This window comes from Lathamus discolor, chromosome 5 (genome assembly GCF_037157495.1).
Source record: "Lathamus discolor isolate bLatDis1 chromosome 5, bLatDis1.hap1, whole genome shotgun sequence".
Lineage (NCBI taxonomy): Eukaryota > Metazoa > Chordata > Aves > Psittaciformes > Psittacidae > Lathamus > Lathamus discolor.
This window is the reverse complement of record NC_088888.1, coordinates 74,557,360-74,574,869: the sequence shown is the minus strand read 5'-3', so window position 1 is coordinate 74,574,869 and position 17,510 is coordinate 74,557,360. Positions and strand designations below refer to the sequence as shown.

General features: G+C 40.3%; 1 protein-coding gene across 7 annotated transcripts in view; it reads right to left on the bottom strand.

Moving 5' to 3' along the window:
* RARS2 (arginyl-tRNA synthetase 2, mitochondrial) overlaps positions 1 to 17,510 on the bottom strand; it is a 32,401-nt gene that overhangs the window by 13,142 nt on the left and 1,749 nt on the right. For 5 of the 7 annotated variants that reach the window (XM_065681279.1, XM_065681280.1, XM_065681275.1 and 2 more), the window contains exons 4-11: positions 16,599 to 16,682; positions 15,585 to 15,682; positions 14,423 to 14,478; positions 12,800 to 12,883; positions 8,667 to 8,743; positions 4,098 to 4,253; positions 2,063 to 2,169; positions 1,380 to 1,475 (exon numbers count right to left, since the gene is read on the bottom strand). In XM_065681279.1, the coding sequence (XP_065537351.1) occupies positions 1,380 to 1,475; positions 2,063 to 2,169; positions 4,098 to 4,253; positions 8,667 to 8,743; positions 12,800 to 12,833 (470 nt within the window). In that variant the 5' untranslated portion in view covers positions 12,834 to 12,883; positions 14,423 to 14,478; positions 15,585 to 15,682; positions 16,599 to 16,682. Of the gene's footprint in view, positions 1 to 1,379; positions 1,476 to 2,062; positions 2,170 to 4,097; positions 4,254 to 8,666; positions 8,744 to 12,799; positions 12,884 to 14,422; positions 14,479 to 14,776; positions 14,848 to 15,584; positions 15,683 to 16,598; positions 16,684 to 17,510 lie in introns of those variants that run through there. The other 2 variants (XM_065681277.1, XM_065681278.1) reach the window with 2 other exon arrangements.

Here is a 17,510-nt window from a genome sequence, read left to right as displayed (position 1 = left end):
CTAAATCTCCCCTCTTTCAGTTTAAAGCCACTCCCCCATGTCCTGTCCCTATGTGCTCCTATAAATATCAAGCTGAAATAGCCTGCTACGCCTGGCAGCCAGGTTAAGTGTGTGCTTTCAAAGATGAGCAGGAGTCTAACTACTGGCATCAGGGAGTCTGGGGGTTGACTGTGACCTGCCTGTTCACATGTGTCTATATGTAGGAGGCAGCAGCAAAGAGTGAGGATCCAGGGCCAGCTGCTGGACGGACTGCGTGTCTAAGCTCAGTTACTACAGAGATCCACTGTGCCTATACCAGCAGCTAGAGTGGGGATGTGGTCCTTGGGGCTCACGTGCCCGGGTGCCAGCAACTAAGGAGACCTGGCAATCCAGAGGCCAGCTGGAGTGTTGAAGCTCAGCTACTGGAGGGATACACGTTGTGCATATAGTCTGTACATACAATACATATGTGTATTACTCATATAGATAATCTGTAACCACATACATAGGTGTGTGTATATATGCTCACACAAAAATACATGTGCATTTCTTCACACTAATAGACCTTCATCCTACTCAGACAGAGAGGAAAGAATGAGGCCAACTGTGCTGAGTGGTTTTGTCTGTGATGCCCTGTTTGGTTGGCTGTGTGTATGTATGTGCATGAGTTTGTGTGCCTACTGGAAACAGGTGCTCAGCCTTACTACTGTTTGAACCTGTGCACATGGATCTGTGGCAGCCCTGCCTCTGTCAGGCTACAGGATTCAGCAGCTCCCTAATGTTCAAGATTGACTGCAGCATCTCTGTAATACCCTTGCCCTGAAAAGCTGTACACACTTTACCCCAAGGGCTAGACATATGATTTATTTACATTAATGGCACAAAGAAACTGTTAAGGCTTCCATATTAAAATACCCAAGTGGAATTTTGATACTGATGAGAAGGCAAGAAAACAGTGCTAAAATTGATGTTACACTGCTGATGGTCCACTGAATCAATGAAGACACGGCTGAACAAGCCATTTTCTGCTGCATCACACTGTCAATAAACATTTCAAGCAAAGATCTTTCTAAAATCTTCATTATTTGGCAGGTATTTATTAGATTAAGAGATCCCAGCTTTGTTTTCAATGTCACTAGCTGGAGAAAGTATGGAGAAAGAGGAGATTTACTAACAGACTGCTTGAGGGGAGGAAAAATATGTAAAAGCCATTGTCTTTCCTGAGCCATTTTTATCCCATCACAGTTACATTTCTAGTTCCAGTTACAATTACTCATTATCAAAGGTGTTCCATCCCAGAAATAAAAAGCTTCAAAATCTGTACTATCAGCACAAATGTACTCACATACAAAAGCTTACTGGCAAAATAAATGGCAATGAACACAGATGGGCTTACTTGCCTTGTGATATAAAGAGATGTCCCATCACTACGCATGACGGTGGAAAACAATGAGAGGTCTTTCTTTTCGGAAAGGTCCACAACTCCTGTTCCTTTTCTGTAAGTGGAGAGGAAACACAGAAGTAACTGCAAGACAGATCCAATATGCAGGCAAGTTCAGGTAAGGCAACCAAAACAAAGCCTACTGCCATGGAACACTGCCCCCCCACCCCCGACAGTCTCATTCTTTTCTTTGAATGACCATCTCCTTTAAGCCTTTCTGAAACCCATTCCTCTGGGTTTGCTGTCACCACTGTGGATGCCAGAGAGCAGCCTGCCCACAGCTTCTGTCCCAGTTCAGCCAGGCAGCTCCTTCAAGGCAAGAATCTTGCCTAACTCTGCTTGTTAAATGGCACATGTAGCTACCAAACTGATTAACAGCCTAAAAGGCCATTAGGAGCTGAACGTTGTCTTTGTACCTGCTTTATCATGGGCAGGCTTCTGTGCTAGCCACAGAAAATTCAAACTTAATTTTTCACTAACTGCATAAATCCTATTGGTATTCCACTAGAACAGCTACCAAAACCATCTAAAGAAAACTCTACCCCTTAGATTAGGTACAAACCTCACTCGTCAATATCTCATTTGAAATGCAACTGAGACGTTAAGTAAACTACACCAATAAATGGAATAATGAGTTCATACACTGTTTTCTGAAGGAGTCCTTTATCCTCCAACATCTTTAGAACTTCCTGGGACTTCTCCTGGTAAAATGACTCTCCGGAATATTCATCAAAGTGCACTCCTAGACGCTGCAAAGTTCCAAGAATATCAAAGCAAGGTGACATTGTTAAGAACGAGGCTAACAATTCCTTCAGATTCTGTCAGATGTAGGTTTGTGTCACAGGTCACACAGAGTGCAAAGACCAATTTTATTCCAGGAAATGTCGCTTCACTGGCAAAAAGGAAAGGATGTTTGGGTTTTGATTTAATCCATTTCTGCATTAGAATTAATCTCCCTCAGTTGAATAAACGGTGTTGGATATAATGTTCATGAGAAATTGGGCATAAACTGGATACAGCAATTAATGCAAAAATTCTGAGCTAGGTCTCTAACTTGCTGTGCTGGAGGCAAACCACGGGACTGCAGAGTTGCTGCTTAGACATGAAACCAGTCTTATTTTAAAAGGATACTAACAGACATTTTACAAAGCAGGAACTGCTCACAAGCATTGCTGAGCACACAGACATCACCATTACTAGGAAGGCTGAGGGTACACCTAGGAGAGATAGGATGACCTTAACTGTCAAAACTGTCTGAAATATAGTAGTACAAAAGACAAGTTGCTTAATTGAGGGCAACAAAACTGTCAGTCCAATAGCTTGATACTTACTAGTTTGAACAGATTTGGGAAAGATCCAGCTGTGCCAGCCATTATGTGATCAATGATGAGTGACCATCATGATGCAGCTGCATACACAGCCCAGTACCCCCTTAACCTGTCAGGTCAGATTTCCACTAGGATTAGAAGAGCTCTCACTTAGGAGATCTTAACTTACAGTAGTTGGCACAAACCCAGTTATATGCTTCAGGGAAGAAATTAAAGCACAGCCAAGCAATCTGGATTACTGAGGAAGGGGCTGGCCACTTCTCTCTTAACTTTACAATCAAGGATGAAAGAAGACATGATCAATTTCCACAAATATATCAAGAGGAAGGAAATGGAAAAGTGCAGTTTTAAGTAAAGAATAATACTAAAAGAAGGAAGTGGTATAAAACAAGTCACAAGTTCTTTGGAGCTGCAAGTTAGGAAAAGTGTCTAAGCCCATTAAAACTGGGCACCCATTCCAGAATTTCATAGCAAGAATGTGGGAAAGAAAAACACGTGCTTGTTTTCAGACAGATTCAGTTGGTTCTTGAGTAAGACTATATAGTATTAATACTAAGAAACTGGATTCAGTGACAGAAGGTGTTCTCACTCCTGTTTCCCAAGTTCTCGTAAGATTAATTTTGTGGGCAGTGGCACAAATATCAACCACAAAACAGTGGGCACTGGCTTCACTCTTGAGATTACAGTATGCAACAGATGGCTGTATATTAGCTCAACTGAACCTGCAGGTAATTTATGCACTGATTACTACTGTAAACTCCCGCTGCTATAATTTCTTACACTTGATTTAATACGCAACATACACAGCTCTGCATTATAACATTAGGTCAGAAATGTGAAAACAGTTATCTCCTAATAAAATTTATTGCATGGAAACAGTTGGGGTTAGTGGGTTGCTGCCGACTTCAAAGATAAAGCAAAACTGAACAACATTTATCTAATACTGATTTACTTTGTTGCTCAGCACCATACTCCCAGCTTCAGGGCTTCTAAGAAGGGAGTATTAGTCTAAGGGACAATTACATGGACTCCATTCAATAAAATGTATCCAGGGTGTCAGCAACTGAAGTGATGGGCTGTTTGGATGTTAAATCAACTACTGTGGTTTTTCCAAGCAGAATGAGGCATAACCTGGAATACTGGGAAATATCTTTCCCACAACACTGTAAAGTTTACTGGAAAAGCAATGAATTGACAACATTACGGCAACCTCTGTTCCCAAGTCAGTTCACTGCTTGTCAGCCTCTTGGATGAAAAGGTGCTGTGCACTGTCAAGCAGATTGATGGAACAATAGATTACAAAAGACCATTTTACCGACAACACAGAAAAAGCAGTGGATGATTTGTACCTTATAAATTCGGATGTATTCCTCAATACTCAAGTCTCTAAATTGTTTCCAAAGTGACAATGTCTGCTCATCATGTTCTTCCAGTTTTCTAAAGAAATCCTTAGCCAGCTTTTTCACATTTTCATCATCTGCTTCTTTGTTAATCTGCACATACACCTAAAATATAATGAAACTGAAAATGTTGAAGAAGTATAATCCTCTCCTCCAGTAAATATATGCAAAGTTCTACAAGAACAATACAAATACATTTAAAGATGACATTTGTAATGTCAAAATTTTAAAGACATCTTAAAGCAATACATGTCCCATTTAAAGGACAAATGAGTAGTCCAAACTGCAATAGGAAAATGTGCAGCTTGTCATGAAACAAGAATAATGTCATAAAAATTCCTTATTGCTGTTGTTATTGTCCTCTTCATAACCTTGAAACAACTGCAGCAGCAGAACACAGAAGAACTAATTTATGCATGAAAGGGAAACCATCACAGATTTTTAAATTAGAGGCTTTTCCTCAGAGGACCACAAAGTTGATATTTATAACAACTGCACTACCTAAAAGTGAGATGGCAGCTGAAGCAGCAAAGTCCTAGCTAGAAACCTAGCTCTGATCCAAAAGCCACTTACTTATGCTGCTCTATACCCATACTAACACATGCTCATAAATACACATATACCCTGCTAGTATAATTTCTCTACTTAGAACAGTTAGGGTTGGAAAGGACCTCAAGATCATCTAGTTCCAGCCCCCCTGCCATGGGCAGGGACACCTCACACTAAACCATCCTGCACAAGGCTTCATCCAACCTGGCCTTGAACGCTGCCAGGGATGGAGCACTCACAGCCTCCCTGGGCAACCCATTCCAGTGCCTCACCACCCTAACAGGAAGGAATTTCCTCCTTATATCCAATCTAAACTTCCCCTGTTTAAGTTTTAACCCGTTACCCCTTGTCCTGTCACTACAGTCCCTGACAAAGAGTCCCTCCCCAGCATCCCTATAGGCCCCCTTCAGGTACTGGAAGGCTGCTATGAGGTCCCCACGCAGCCTTCTCTTCTCCAGGCTGAACAGCCCCAACTTTCTCAGCCTGTCTTCATACGGGAGGTGCTCCAGTCCCCTGATCATCCTCGTGGCCCTCCTCTGGACTTCTTCCAGCAGTTCCATGTCCTTTTTATGTTGAGGACACCAGAACTGCACACAATACTCCAGGTGAGGTCTCACGAGAGCAGAGTAGAGGGGCAGGATCACCTCTTCAACCTGCTGGTCACGCTCCTTTTGATGCAGCCCAGGATACGGTTGGCTTTCTGGGCTGCAAGCGCACACTGGAGCCGGCTCATGTTCATTTTCTCATCGACCAGCACCCCCAAGTCCTTCTCTGCAGGGCCGCTCTGAATCTCTTCTTTGCCCAGTCTGCAGCTGTGCCTGGGATTGCTCCGACCCAGGTGTAGGACCTTGCACTTGTCATGGTTGAACTCCATAAGGCTGGCATCAGCCCACCTCACAAGCGTGTCAAGGTCCCTCTGGATGGCATCCCTTCCCTCCAGCATATCAACCGAACCACACAGCTTGGTGTCATCGGCAAACTTGCTGAGGGCACACTCAATCCCACTGTCCATGTCAGCGATGAAGATGTTAAACAAGACCGGTCCCAACACCGATCCCTGAGGGACACCACTCGTTACCGGTCTCCAGCCGGACATCGAGCCATTGACCACAACTCTTTGTGTGCGGCCGCCCAGCCAGTTCTTTATCTACTGAGTGGTCCATCCATCAAATTGGTATCTCTCCAATTTAGAGAGAAGGATGTCGTGTGGGACAGTGTCACACGCTTTGCACAAGTCCAGGTAGATGACATCAACTGCTTTACCCTTGTCCATCAGTTCTGTAGCCCCATCATAGAAGGCCACCAAATTGGTCAGGCAGGATTTGCCCTTAGTGAAGCCATGCTGGCTGTCACCAAGCACCTTGTTGTTTTTCATGTGCCTCAGCATGCCTTCCAGGAGAATGTGCTCTAAGATTTTGCCAGATACAATAACGGTAATGTATTAGACATCGTGAGATTATGATTTCCATACCAACACAATTCAACAACGTGCAATAATACCATGTGAGACAAGACTTTAAGCCCCACTTAAAACCCAAGAAAATAATTTACTAATTAAAATACTTTTAAAAAACAGGTAAAAATACAACACCAGCCAGAAGTAAAATCACTTCAATCAATGAGCAACAATTATTTCCAGCAGCTTTAAAAATTATCTATTACCTCATGAACACAGAGTGTGTATTGATACATCCAAATATCCTGGGCTGCATCAAAAGGAGCGTGACCAGCAGGTCGAAGGAGGTGATCCTGCCACTCTACTCTGCTCTCGTGGACCTCACCTGGAGTATTGTGTGCAGTTCTGGTATCCTCAACATAAAAAGGACATGGAACTGCTGGAAGAAGTCCAGAGGAGGGCCACGAGGATGATCAGGGGACTGGAGCACCTCCCGTATGAAGACAGGCTGAGGAAGTTGGGGCTGTTCAGCCTGGAGAAGAGAAGGCTGCGTGGAGACCTCATAGCAGCCTTCCAGTACCTGAAGGGGGCCTATAGGGATGTTGCGGAGGGTCTCTTCGTCAGGGACTGTAGTGACAGGACAAGGGGTAACGGGTTAAAACTTAAACAGGGGAAGTTTAGATTAGATATAAGGAGGAAATTCCTTCCTGTTAGGGTGGTGAGACACTGGAATCGGTTGCCCAGGGAGGTTGTGAGGGCTCCATCCCTGGCAGCGTTCAAGGCCAGGTTGGATGAAGCCTTGTGCGGGATGGTTTAGTGTGAGGTGTTCCTGCCTATGGCAGGGGGGTGGGAACTAGATGATCTTGAGGTCCTTTCCAACCCTAACTTTTCTATGATTCTATATAAAATTCAGCCATTCAGTGCCTCAAATCAAGCATATGAACGTCAACATTTGGCCAGACACACACGTAGGCACTGTCAGCTTGCTAAAAGCATTACAAACTCTTGTATTAGCTAACTTTGCCTCGGTACAGCAAATTGGGTTCTGCTGTTCATTAACACACTTCTTTATATCTGAAGGCCAAATATTCACCAGACAACAATTCCTTGCTTTCCATATGTAGCATCTTGAACACCCACGGAAGTGGTTTTAAAAGTACTGTGTAAAAGCAATTAAATTAACTAGTGGTTACACCATGTATTTTGACCCAAATGGCTCACTGCTGTTTAACTTAAGTCTTTGTAAGAGTTTTGATCCCCAAATCCTTACAATCTTGATAAAAACTAAATAATCCTAAAAACTTCACTCCTGCAACGTTCAGACAAGGAGCTTGCCAACAATACCTTGGCTTGAGTGGTTTCTGCCTATTACAGAAAAAAAAGAAAGAAAAGGAAAAGCTTCCCCAGCAAAACTCTTGAACTTTTCCCCTTCCTTTTATGCCCCAAGACTTTTAGAGATTTAGAGGCAGTTCTGCTGACAAGCCTCAAAGATTAACATTCACTTAGTTCTGCCACAAGAAAGAAATTTAAAGGGGAAATTTAACCCTTGCTCAGTAGCTTCGTACATTCTAACACCCCCCTGCCTCAAATCTTTGCTGTTATAAAGCAAAAATAATTCAAAAGGCATGTTTGCATCTGGCTTGACCAAAATAAAAGGGGAAAAGCTGTCTGAAAAGGTGCATTTGCCTATACATTTATTTATATGAGAAGTGTGGAAACTTTCTTTCAATGAACTACAGGAAATATTAATTTCACACAAAAGCAGAAAAAGATCCAGCACTTTGAAACATCTTGGTATTTTATACAAAACAGGAATGCAGCTGAACAGTTAGAAATTAGGAATATTTGAGAATATATGCTGGTGGGCATGGTGGGCAACCAAAAGAGCAACCTCCTGAAACGAAACACTCCTCCCTACAGCTGGAAGGCATTCCCTGAATGCTTGTCAGCAGAAATTGCACCTCCTAATCCTTCTGGCTCTTTCACACTGATGGAAGAAAGAAGAGCATTCTGCGGAGCCAGCACAGTACTCCGAAATGACAATCTCTCCTCCAGCTAAGGCTCCATCTTAGATACAAAATGCTTCAAAGATCCTTTTGCCCAATGACAGTGAAGTGTGTACTGAGCAACGGAAATTAAGTATTACGTATTCTAAAAACACTAACAAGAAGAGGATTTTTACACCATACATGCAACTTCGGTAACCACATACTACAGCATCTGATGCGAGACTCCATTTCCACTGCAGTCACCTCAGTGAACTCAGTGGTCCCCTAGGCCAGTTAAGATGGCTGATAGCAGTCAAGGCAGCTGGTAGTAGCAGCAATCAATGCAACCTAAGTACCCATATGATTACGTCCTTTATGGGAGGTATTTTTCAGCCTAATGAACCCTATCTCTGCTGCCACAGCCAAGTGGAAACTCTCTCCTGCCACGGCCCAGGCTAGCACTGGTCCTTCAAGTAAGGTTGTTTAAATCCAACATGAGTCTCATCATGACCCTGCACAGCATTCTATACAAAACTGACAACCAAGTTAAATGGACCATCCTCTGAAATGCCTAGTTGAACTTACCTCAAAAAGATGTTGCAAAGGACTGGATTTTAGCTTTTCTTTGTTGCCAAAGCACTGGAAACCAACACCCAATAAGCCTTGAATGACAATTAAATACAGAGTTAGACAACAGCCAGAGTATTGTTTTGTTGAAGTCTAGTCTTAACACTGTACATAATAAAACAAATGCCTTTTTTGAACAATATGACGGTGTATGCTAGAAAAAAACCCAACAAAACCAACAACAACAAAACCCACAACAAATCAAAAGCATAACCTTTTTTCCACTGCACGATAAACCCCTGAAACGATAATAGCTAGAAACTAGTAAGAAATACTATGTTGATTTTTCAGTTCCTCATAAATGGGATTTATGTTTCTGGACTTGCAGATAAAACTATGTTTGACACAGTAAATAAGTGAGAAGCAATACAGTGCTAACTGTCCGGTAGCAGCACATGCTCAAAACTCCTTGTTTTGCTTCCTCCCTGAATAGTATTATCATTTCAATGACAATACTGGGACACAATATGGTATTCCACATACCACATACACAGTATTTTCAAGGGAACTTTTTGCTGAATGCTGAGAATATGCAGCTCTTCCCACATATCCAATTTGGCTTCAGCACTTTTTGAAAGCCATCTGAAAGGGCAACAAACCCAAATCACAATCTAAATCAAAAGAGCTCATTAACTCCTTCAATAATCTAGCAATATTAACCCTGCAGCCTCCTAAGATTATCTGAGGCTGCTTTTAAGCAGCTCATTCCTTTGAGCTGACAAGGACCAGGACTGATGTGAAAACAGCATCTGAGGAATAGGTATGCTTTGAAAACCACTCGGCAACTAAACAAGCAGCACTGTCTCAAGAACTTCTCTCTTGGAAACACTGAGTGCAGTAGGAGCCGTGTCAGACTTAGGTAAGAAAAACATGTTAGGGTTTAGCAAATAAGATTAGTCTAATCCTATTTAAAGGGAGTTTCTTTAAGGACAGCTTGTTCTACGAGCAATGAGAGCTTGATTTCCTAATGATCTCTCTTGGATATTAGCATACCTCCACATTCCACTGCTGGCTTCACACTCCAGCACCTAGCAAGCCTGACAGTTTTTATTCTACCCAAACACATCCTTCCACACATTCCTGTCTTCCCCAAACTATCCCCAGCTCTCATTATACTTGCCAATTATTGGCAAGATGCAGCATGTGTTGGGACTGATTCCGACTTAGATGTGCTGACTGGTTAGCCGGCAGGCTAAACACAGAAGTTAACTTTCTCTCCCAGAAGGCACTACATTGTATTTCTACCCCTACTCAGCTGCCAACTGTCACAATACCAGAAGAAATTTGTTCTCCGAGACATTTTTCTTTGTCAGATCTGGCTGAAGTTGGCCAATGGGTTCAACATTTATTAGGAGAGAGTGACAGGAAGACAGATGGACAGATAGTATGATTGCATAAGATTCGTTACCTTAAGAAACCTCCCCCAAAACTTCCTAAAGGTTGAGGACTCCTCTGCCATGTTTCAGCAAAATATGTTTTCAATTATTATGTTTTAAAATCTTTGACAATAGGAGCTGTAACAGAAATGCTGACAGATCATTAATTATAGCACTGCTTCTGGGAAAGGACCATTATAATTATAATGCTATGCTACAATTTTGTGAAGCATGACTATATTACTTGTTATAAAACCTGCCATATATGTGAGCTGAGCCAGTGCAGATAAAGGGCACCCATTGTAAAAGAAACACTTGGAACTACTAGCTCAAAAGCATTATTCTAACAGTTGTGTGCTGCACAACAGGTACACACGTAAATAGCAGGCATTGTGATCTTTATACCTTCAGGAAACTTTGTATGAAAACACATGAAATTCCTGATACTCAGATTTTAGGAGTACAATTTTTCAAAGACAGAATAAATGAGGTCAGCTGAAAAGCCCTTTAACCACATTGCATTTCATTGCTTAATTGTCATTGCCACATTCGTTATACAACAGCATAGCCATAAAATCATGTCTGAAGGGCAAAAACGAATGAAATACGCAATGATGAAATTTACTGAATTTTAGAAGAACTCATTCTGCATTCAATTCCTATGAAACAAATCCTAAGTGAAGCAAACCTCTGCTAAAAACTACTGCTTGATCAGAAACAGAATCGGAAAGGATGAGCTGTGGAGGAAATAAATTAACAAAGGAAAAAATACTCTGTTGCTGTTCTCACAGTCATAAGAATGTTATTCTCTACTGTCTAAACCCAAGGAATTTACTCTTGAAGGAGAATAGGTGGAACCGAATATATCTCAGTTAGGTTATCTATGCTGACGAACCTGAATACATAAATAGGGTAGATGTAGGGTATTTATGCTAAACTTTTAACCCAGCTGTGTTCACAAAACGGATTCATTAATGTCCCCATAAAGATGATTAAGGGAGTGGAACATCTCCCTTATGAGGAGAGGCTGAGGGAGCTGGGTCTCTTTAGCTTGGAGAAGAGGAGACTGAGGGGTGACCTCATCAATGTTTACAAATATGTAAAGGGTAGGTGTCAGGATGATGGAGCTAGGCTTTTTTCAGTGATATCCAGTGATAGGACAAGGGGCAATGGGTGTAAACTGGAGCATAGGAAGTTCCACGTTAACATCAGGAAGAACTTCTTTACTGTAAGAGTGACAGAGCACTAGAACAGGTTGCCCAGGGGGGTTGTGGAGTCTCCTACACTGGAGATATTCAAGGCCCGCCTGGACAAGTTCCTGTGTGATGTACTGTAGGTTACCCTGCTCTTGTGGGGGGGTTGGACTAGATGATCTTTTGAGGTCCCTTCCAACCCTTGGGATTCTGTGATTCTGTGGGCTGGAATGAGCTAAAGTGGCCACTTAGTACATACTGCACTTTGTGTTAGCTATTTAAAAATAAACATGCAGACACTGTTTTCAGAACCTACTGCAAAAGACGCGGGGGAGTTTTATAGTGTTCACAGGTGTCCCAGCTTTCAAAAACAAGGAAGTGGGTACAACAGCCTTTTTTTAATGCCTACAGATATGTCAAAAACAGCTTTTGGGGGCAAACTGGAAAAGGAGAGGAGATTGTGGATCAGTTCAAAATGCAAGATTAACAACAGAAATCAATAAAGTTATGAATTCTATGGATTAATCAACTGTGATTTAAGAGAAGTATTTAGAGATCCAGCAGTCAGACATAAATGGTCTCTGGCCAGGCAATAAATATCAAGCTATGCTAGGCTGCACATGAGAGGATTTTTCAGTCCTCACTTATTTGATGGACATTTCAGAAGAGGTGGGAGTGTGTATGTGTGTGCATGCAAATGCATATGCATGTAAGATCGATAGTCTTCTAGGGCCTATTCACTTGCATATTCTCCACCTACCCACCTCTCTATTGCTACATTTTAAAGGGAAACTGAATATCCTGGGGGAAGTGTTGGTGTATCTTTAAAGATACAAACTCCACAAGCCTCTACCTGCCAAAATACAGTTGCTGTGGGAGGTAATTATGCTCTATGAATAATGAAATAGTTTCTAGAGGGAACAACAACAAAAAAAAAACCAGATAAAAAACCCCATACAAACACAAAGACAACCTAATATAAACCATACATTTTGTTCCAATTATTCTATTGTTGTGTGTAGAGATGCGGCATAAGTAAGTTAGCAAGATTACTTTTCTACAGCTCTTCCACATGCAAAATCTGAATAAGACAATAACACAGCAGACAGGCAACAGCTATGGTAATATGTACACATTTTGTCTGGAGGCAGCAACAGAAGTCGGCTGAGCTGTGAGAGCTCCAAACGCCTAACCAGCACACTCAGAAAATATTTATACTGCCCCTTAAAAATAAACTCCAAATTACATATATGTAATCTGAGAGAGGAGGTACTGAGGGACAGAGGGCAAATTTCCTCCTGTTATTTCTCGTACAGCAGTATAGGTCATACTGCTGATGAATCAGTTTGGATTGTTTCATTCCTATTTTAAGGAGACTAACTCTACAGTACATGCAAGGAAACACAATATTACTCTTTATGAGCCCAGAGTGAATTCAACGGACCTGCAAAACCCAAGGCTGGAAATATAGACCATAATATACAGTAGAAAAGAGAACTGGAAAACAGGTATTAAAACATACCGAACTGCATGCCCCAGTCACCAAGGTAATTCATTCTTATTACTTCATGTCCCAGTGCAACTTTGAGATTTGCTATAAAATTCCCTGGTAAGGAGACAAAATTGGTGGTATTATTATTATTATTATTCAGTTGCAGGTAGTCTCTCATTCCAACAAAACAGTTTTCTGGTTTTGTATGATCTGTATTCAAAAGCAAGAGGAAAAGCAATCGGATGAACTACTCACAACTAAAAGCAGTAGTATTCTCAGCAGGAAAAGAAAGGCTGTGCATTTGAAAGGTGCCATAAAGTGTCTCATACAACAGTGATAAAAACATACACATGTATGTGCATACACATACTGAAAAGTATATGAATACAAAAACTAGTTTTTAAAGTCGTCTTGTACTCTCACAAGTATATAATTGGTGAGTATACATAACTCCCACCAAAGTCAGGTAACCTCATACCAGGAAGTTAAGCAAGTATTCCAAATTCAACAACTGCTGTTAACTGTGACAGTAAGTAGAGAACATCAAGTCCTGAATCTCCAAATACTGCTGGACAGTATTGAGCTCTGCACTTAACACACTGGGTGTCCGGTATGCTCCAAACTTACCATATCACATAAGCATGTAATCTTGATTCTCTTATTACAAAAAAACCCCTTAATCTTTCTCCCAAGATTAGCTACAACCATAGAATTACAAAGAAATACCTATATCCCTTTCTCTATTTTTCTGTTCTTCAAGGGTACCTTTAATTACAATATTGACGTAGAATGCAGAAAGCTTTCTCTGCTGCTGCTGCTATTACAACGTCATACTGTAGCTTGAAATTACTTTCAATTCCATTCTCTATAGCCAATTCAACCTCTTACTATTGGACTGAACAACAGCACTGATCTACAGAACTATTTTTGGAAGTGAAGGGTTTTTTTCTGTAGCAAAGGGTCTAGAATGGAACATAAAAAGGCCAAAATATGTAATTTCATTCACCTATCAGTCCATGAAGAGACTGAATTATTAACTTTCTGTAATTAATAAATATACATTAAATATAATGAAAACCTAACACATTATTAGCTGCTGCAGGATCTTCTGCTAATAACCCAACCTACTAGTTTTTATTGTGAGTGAGGGAAAGGAGGGAGAAATAATGTTTTTCATATGCCATTACTGTAGCGCACCGTAAACTTATTAATTATTCCATTACAAATTACAGCAACTGTGTTAGTAACACTGGCATAAAGTAATTAACATATAAAAGCCAGCTTTTTGCAAGACAGCCACCAAGACATAATTATCTGACTGCTCTGCAGTCCAGTGCAAATTGGAAATTCAAAATTCAAAGGACTCTCATAACACCTCAATGAAAACTGCCCCAGGCAACTTTGTAGAATAATTTTAAACTACTTTGTTTAACGTTCACAGTCATAAAACTATATTACCTTTGACTTAATAAATCTGCCAGCACCACACTATGCTCTTTTGTTCACTGCATAATGAGCAAAGATTTTTTTAATTAGCAACTCAGGCCTGACATAGCCACTCCACTAGAAGAGTGAAAGGTTAGAAGTGTTCCCCATCAAGTGGAACAGGAAAACAAAGAAGCCTCTTCAGGAGGCAGTTAGATGCATACTTACCTATTATTGTGGATCGCAAATGTCCTATGTGAAATTTTTTGGCAATATTAGGGGAGCTGTAATAGATTTTCATAAATAATGTTAGTTCAATGTACAAAACTGCCAGATAGCCAAGTCAAAGAAATTCAACTCCTGCATATAGCAGAAGAACTGAAATAAAACTGCCATTTTCAATTCTCCCTTAAAATTCTTTGATTAACTTCTGCTTTAGACAGCATATTTTCCTATCCCACCAGCTTTTCCTCCAGTATCAGTTAAGAACCAGTGTTGTAGGGAAAACCCCCCCACAAACAACCCCACAATAAAAGAACCCCCCAAACCCCAACTATACTAGTGACAAAGGACTTACACTACCTTCTCGATTTTTACATGTTTTGGACATACGGGTCTTTCTCCCCACACCTGTATTAGAGATATATCTAATACCAGGACAGGTACTGTGTATTATATCATGTACAAGAACCAGTAACTAAAAATCACATGATATTCTACCAACAATACACCCCCCCCCCCCCCAAAGAAAAAACACCTCACAACTGTACCCACAATTGTTTGCCCTGGATAATAAAACAGAAGCTCAGCTATGGAAATCCACCCTCCAAATTAAAACAAAGTGCTCACTTTCTGTGACTACGGAAGTCTGCAAAGGGAGTATAAGTGCACAAAAATATTTTTACGAAGAGGTCAGCCACTTTTCATTTCATACGCAGGTGACTGTAAGCAAAACTGCACTGGACAGCAATTTTGGGACCAGCAACTGAGAAGATTTAGCAAGACAAATGGGCAAATGCCCGGCTGCTTTCCCTAGCCACAGAGGAATGTATTAAGGGGAAAAAAGAAATGGGTTAGTGGCTAAAAATTCAGGTCATGTTTCTTGATAACAAAATAAAGGGAACCTACTGAAAAACTGAGTGCTGTTATGCACTTAATGAGAATACTCTTAGTGCAGGACACTGTGAGACACAATCTCTTTAAATACCAAAAAAGTATTCTGGGAAAAAACCTCGATTTCCTAAATATAACTTACATTCTACTTGTATCAAATACAGCTGAATATAACACTGTAAATACAGTTTCATTTCACAGGCATCATACATTACAGCAATGAATATCAATCAGCAGACAAGGCAGTTTCCTCAAAGGACTCATCACATGTCCTTACCTGAACTCAATTACTGCTTTTTGTCTAGGCACTGTAGAGAAAAGTTCACTTTTTACTCCATACTCGGAGCCATCTTTCAACACCTGCTGCAACACAGTCTAAACCACAAGGAAGATTGAAAAATTATTATCTAAAACTAGAAAATATTTTTCAACAACAGAAAGCTTTATCAGGAAAACTGTTCCCCAATCACCCAAGAGACTGATCCCAGAGCTTTTATTCACAATAGCAATTAGATGGCTGATCTGCCAAGCAAGCAAGATCACCTGTGCAGATGAAAACATCCCTATCTTTTGAAAGCTGTATCTGATCAGTTAAAAAAGTTGGAGAAATCATAGGCAGAGTTTTTGGTGAAAATCCAAGCTTTAAAATTCTTCTACTTACAGATATTGAACATTAACAAAAAAAAAAATTAAATAAGAACAGCATGTGTAGAAAAAACTTTAACTCTGTTCTTATTACTGTACCAAAGAAGGTAAGCTAGACATACACATAAATCATCATATCTACCCATAGACCTGTTCTTACCAGTGAAAGTTACAGCTAGGTCTTATATCCTACTCTTTCTTCAGTGATATAATGCAAAATTGTATGTCCCAATTCCACACTTTTTCCAGCAAAATTCCACTAGGCCAAACACACAGTTTTGCTTGAATCAATAAACTGTCTAGAATTCCTACAAAATAAAGCAACTTGCAAAATCCATGAATAAAATTTACCACTGAAACTTATCTTACAGTGGAATAGGCAGCTGTTACGATCTTATCAAGATAGACTGATTATAAATAGCTAATGAAAAACTTAAATGGATTATCATAAAATTATTATCAGTGAATGGTAGACATATTGTTTTCTCATAAGGATAAACTTTTGTGTGTTTACCTAAGGGATCCTTGAGAACTTACAAAAGACAGTCTTACATAGAAAATACCTTTCTAAAATAACAGTAAATATCTATAGTTTTATACTGAGGAATATATTTTTACTTTAATGCACCTGAAATACAGTACTCACCTTTGCTAATAATTCCCTGTTTATCGTGAAGTTCACTGTTCCTGGACCAGCACTGATTTCACTCACTACAGCATCACATTTTAGCTAAAGGAACAAAGCAAAACAAACTGGATGAAAACTGGTAAACTGTAATTCAATCCACTATAAAAATTAACTTAATCCACTACATTAAATGTTATTTATTGGTTTGAGCCAATCACAAATAGGCTTATACTGATGTTCTTCTTTACTGTTACAATTGTTCTTCCATGTAAAGGTGTAGGTCTAAATGTCCCAGATCTATTTAATGAGCCACAAACAATAAAGGAGAGACAACTTGCAGCCTTCTTAACTGTGGGAACAGCAGCTGGTTTTAAAGTGACAGACTAGACACAGGGAAAAACAATGTTACCAAATGGTAACAGTCATTGGAATAGATTGCCTAGGGAAGATGGCAAATCCTTGGAAGCTTTCAACACCCATCAGGATTTCAAAAGCCCTCAGCAACCTCATCTGAAAATCCTCAACAACCTGCACTAAGGAGGAGATGGGAACAGATAACTTCTTGAGGTTCCTTCCAAACTGAATTATTTTATGGCTCTAGATAATCTCTAAGTTGTTTTATAACTTTTGGTTGTACATCTGGGATTTGAAAGTCTGGCCTGTCTGTCCCACAAACAGGGGCTATATTTATCCGCTGCCGTTCTAGTGCTGGATTTTGCAGTCTTTGGTTTTCTAAGCCGCTGCATATTCAATTTCTTTCTCAAGTGTTGGGCAACATTACAGACCACAGCATACACTTTAGATACCTTCCCGACTTCAACAGTATATACTCTCAAACTGTTTGAAAACAGTAATTTCACAAGACGTTTAACTAAAACCACTTTTCAAATTCCTTGTGAAGATTCTGTGTACAGTTACAATAGGTGCAAT